Source organism: Otolemur garnettii, unplaced genomic scaffold (genome assembly GCF_000181295.1).
Source record: "Otolemur garnettii isolate 467f Iridium unplaced genomic scaffold, OtoGar3 scaffold00204, whole genome shotgun sequence".
Classification (NCBI taxonomy): Eukaryota; Metazoa; Chordata; class Mammalia; order Primates; family Galagidae; genus Otolemur; species Otolemur garnettii.
Window position 1 is genome coordinate 238,443 of NW_003852599.1, and position 3,388 is coordinate 241,830.

General features: G+C 45.8%; 1 protein-coding gene across 2 annotated transcripts in view; it reads left to right on the plus strand.

The window, feature by feature from the left end:
• The window catches only part of HDAC1 (histone deacetylase 1), a 44,383-nt gene that overhangs the window by 34,538 nt on the left and 6,457 nt on the right, over window positions 1-3,388 (plus strand). For both annotated transcript variants that reach the window (XM_012812383.2, XM_003801249.3), the window contains exons 4-6: window positions 139-213; window positions 2,029-2,167; window positions 2,627-2,768. In XM_012812383.2, the coding sequence (XP_012667837.1) occupies window positions 139-213; window positions 2,029-2,167; window positions 2,627-2,768 (356 nt within the window). The remainder of the gene's footprint in view (window positions 1-138; window positions 214-2,028; window positions 2,168-2,626; window positions 2,769-3,388) is intronic.

Here is a 3,388-nt window from a genome sequence, read left to right on the forward strand (position 1 = left end):
AAAAAAAAAAAAAAAGTACTAGAGCCTAGAGTAGAACTCAAGCCTTCTGAATTTAAGTTCTATGCTTTTTCCATCAGCTTATACACATCTAAATTAAAGGAAATAGTGGAAACTAATATTTTGCTTATTTCTTTCAAGTCAACGTTGGTGAGGACTGTCCAGTATTTGATGGCCTGTTTGAGTTCTGTCAGTTGTCTACTGGTGGCTCTGTGGGTAAGGAATATATATCCCCTTCCCAGGGCTGTGGTGGGCTGTTCTATGAGGTTTCCCTTTTAGTCCACTTAGTAGGCTGATGTGTAACCATGTAGAAAAGTCCTATGGGTTTTTACTTTAGATCTCTAAAATGTCCTTCTGGTTCAGTCTCAGTCCAGTTCAGTCTCTGACATGGTACTGACAAGTGTCCTTGACTGTCCTCTCTTACCAAGGAATTCCCTATAGACCTCAAGGGGTTGTTGAGATGCTCTATGTAAAAACAATTTGTGAACTGCAAAGTTCTGTAAAAATGGAAGTGTTATCACCTGTGTCTTATGAAACAGTATGGTAATTACCTTTAGAGGTCGAAAATATTCTCCACATATCTCCTACTTCCATTTTTAACTTTGGGGTTACCTCTAGGATCACTTTAAATCTTTTTTTTTTTTTTTTTCTTAAGACAGAGTCTCACTTTGTCACCCTTGGTAGAGTGCTGTGGCGTCACAGCTCACAGCAACCTCCAGCTCTTGGGCTTAGGCTATACTCTTGCCTCAACCTCCTAAGTAGCTGCTGTTGTCTGCAACAATGCCCGGCTATTTTTTTGTTGCAGTTTGGCTGGGGCCAGGTTTGAATCTACTAACCTCTGTATATGGGGCTGGCGCCTTACTCACTGAGCCACAGGCACCTCCTGACTCTTGGCTATTTTTTTTTAGAGATAGAGTCTTGCTCTTGCTTAAGGTGGTCTTGAACTCCTGAGCTCAGGCATTCCACCTGCCTCGGGCTCCCAGGGTGCTAGGATTATAGATGTGAGCCACTGCACCCAGGCTTTCTCTCTCATTTCTTCTTGAACCTATTTGTAATTTGAGCCAGCATTATCTTTGGTATTTTTCCAAAAATTTTTGACTATGGGCTCAGCACCTGTAGCTCAGCAGCTAGGGTGCCAACCACATACACCAGAGCTGGCGAGTTCGAATCCAGCCCAGGCCTGCCAAACAACAATGAAAACTGCAACCACAAAATAGCCAGGCATTGTGGCAGGCGCCTGTAGTCCCAGCTACTTGGGTGGCTGAGGCAAGAGAATTGCTTAAGTCCAAGAGTTTGAAGTTGCTATGAGCTATGATGTCACAGCATTCTACCCAGGGTGACAGCTTGAGTAGAAAAAATAGCCAGGCGTCAACTTATACATGGCCAGGTGTAGTGGCTCACACCTATAATCTTAATATGCAGGCCAAGGTGGGAGGATTGCTTGAACTTGAGAGTTCAAGAACAGCCTAAGCAAGAGCAAGACCTATCTCTACTAAAAATAGAAAAATTATCCAGGCATTGTAGTGGGCACCTGAGTCCCAGCTACTTGGGAGACTGAAGCCGAAAGATCACTTGAGCCTAGGAGTTTGAGGTTTCAGTGAGATGCCACTGAATTGTACCCAAGGCAACAGAGCGAGATTCTGTCTCAAAAAAATAAATAAGTAAACTTATACATGCAATCCAAGATATACATGTGTGTAGGCACACACACATTCACTTAGTCTGAAACCAAAGTTTATAAAGAACAGTTTACTCCAATGTTTGTATTCTGCTTTATTTCTTTTAAGTAGAATTCCACTAAATCAGTTTTAAAGTCAACCAATGAGTTACTGTCCTCAATTTGGAAAATAGTTTTTTAGAGTAGACAGTATCATGTTTATTCCCTGTTGGAATATGGTGGGAGGAAGTAGACTATCCTGTGAATTGTATAAATACAGCTAGTGAATAGGCAGGTCCTACCTCTCACTGGGTTTCCTGGGCTTCTTGGGCAGAGAGGACTAACAGGCTTATGTTGTCTCTTCCCACGCCCAGCAAGTGCTGTGAAACTTAATAAGCAGCAGACGGACATCGCTGTGAATTGGGCTGGGGGCCTGCACCATGCAAAGAAGTCCGAGGCATCTGGCTTCTGTTACGTCAATGATATCGTCTTGGCCATCCTGGAACTGCTAAAGTATGCCTGCTTGGCCTTGTCTCTTGGAGGAGCACCTTAGGCCAGGTTCCCACTTCCCTCTACCCCTGGGCTTGCCTCCCTAGTTTGCTTTTCTGAGCAGTGTGCTGGCTAGGATGTTTTCAATGAGTATCTCTGGCCATCTTCTCCTTGACGGGGTCTTGGTTTGATCTGAGCCCACGGCAAGATCAGGGGCAGGCGCTGCTCAGATCCTGCCTCCAGAGTGTCCCTGTGTGGCCGGAGTTGACCCTGGCTGTAGAGTAGGAAGATCGGACTTGGTCGGCTTGGTCAGGCCTCTGGAGACACCCGGCCTCTCTTCCACCTTCCTTCAGCCAGTTTCCACGTCTCTGGTGCTTAGAGATACCTGAGGGAGGCAGCCAGCCCGGTAAGCTGGGACCTGGCGCGCTTGGCGCATCCCATCCCCAAAGAGCCCCCAGACCCCTGACCCCTTTCTGATCCTAGGTATCACCAGAGGGTGCTGTATATTGACATTGATATTCACCATGGCGATGGCGTGGAAGAGGCCTTCTATACCACAGACCGGGTCATGACTGTGTCCTTTCATAAATATGGAGAGTACTTCCCAGGAACTGGGGACCTACGGGTGAGAACTCCCTTCAGGGGCCAACCAGCTCACCTTTAGCTGCCAGCTCTAATTCTCCTATCCCATGCCACTAAAACCCCCTTCCTGCCTCTTCTGCTATTCAGAACTCCACTCCACATCTGCAGCACCTGCCATGATCTCTTCCCTTTTCTATTATGGAGGAAGGGAATGATGGAACTTAAAAAAAAAGAGTTGGAGAAGGGTAGGGGTCTCCTGACTCATTGGACTTTGCTCCTGGCCATAGCTGGATTGCATTATTTTGTTCTTATGTTCCTTGGGGCTAGGAATTGGAACTCTTAAGTACCATCTCAAGAGTTCTTGACATTTTTAGGTCATTTTCTCCTTTGGTCTTCTGACTGAAATCTATGGAGTCTCAGAAAAGTACATGAAATTTTGCATCTGATATAAGATAGTTAATATGTCCCCTTACTGAAGCTCATCCATGAACTCAAGAATCTTTAGAAGCTACTTCCTTGAGCTCTTCCATCTGCTTATATTAAAATGAATATAATGATAGCCGGGCGTTGTGGCAGGCGCCTGTAGTCCCAGCTACTCAGGAGGCTGAGGCGAGAGAATCACCTAAGCCCAGGAGTTGGAGGTTGCTGTGAGCTGTGTGACGC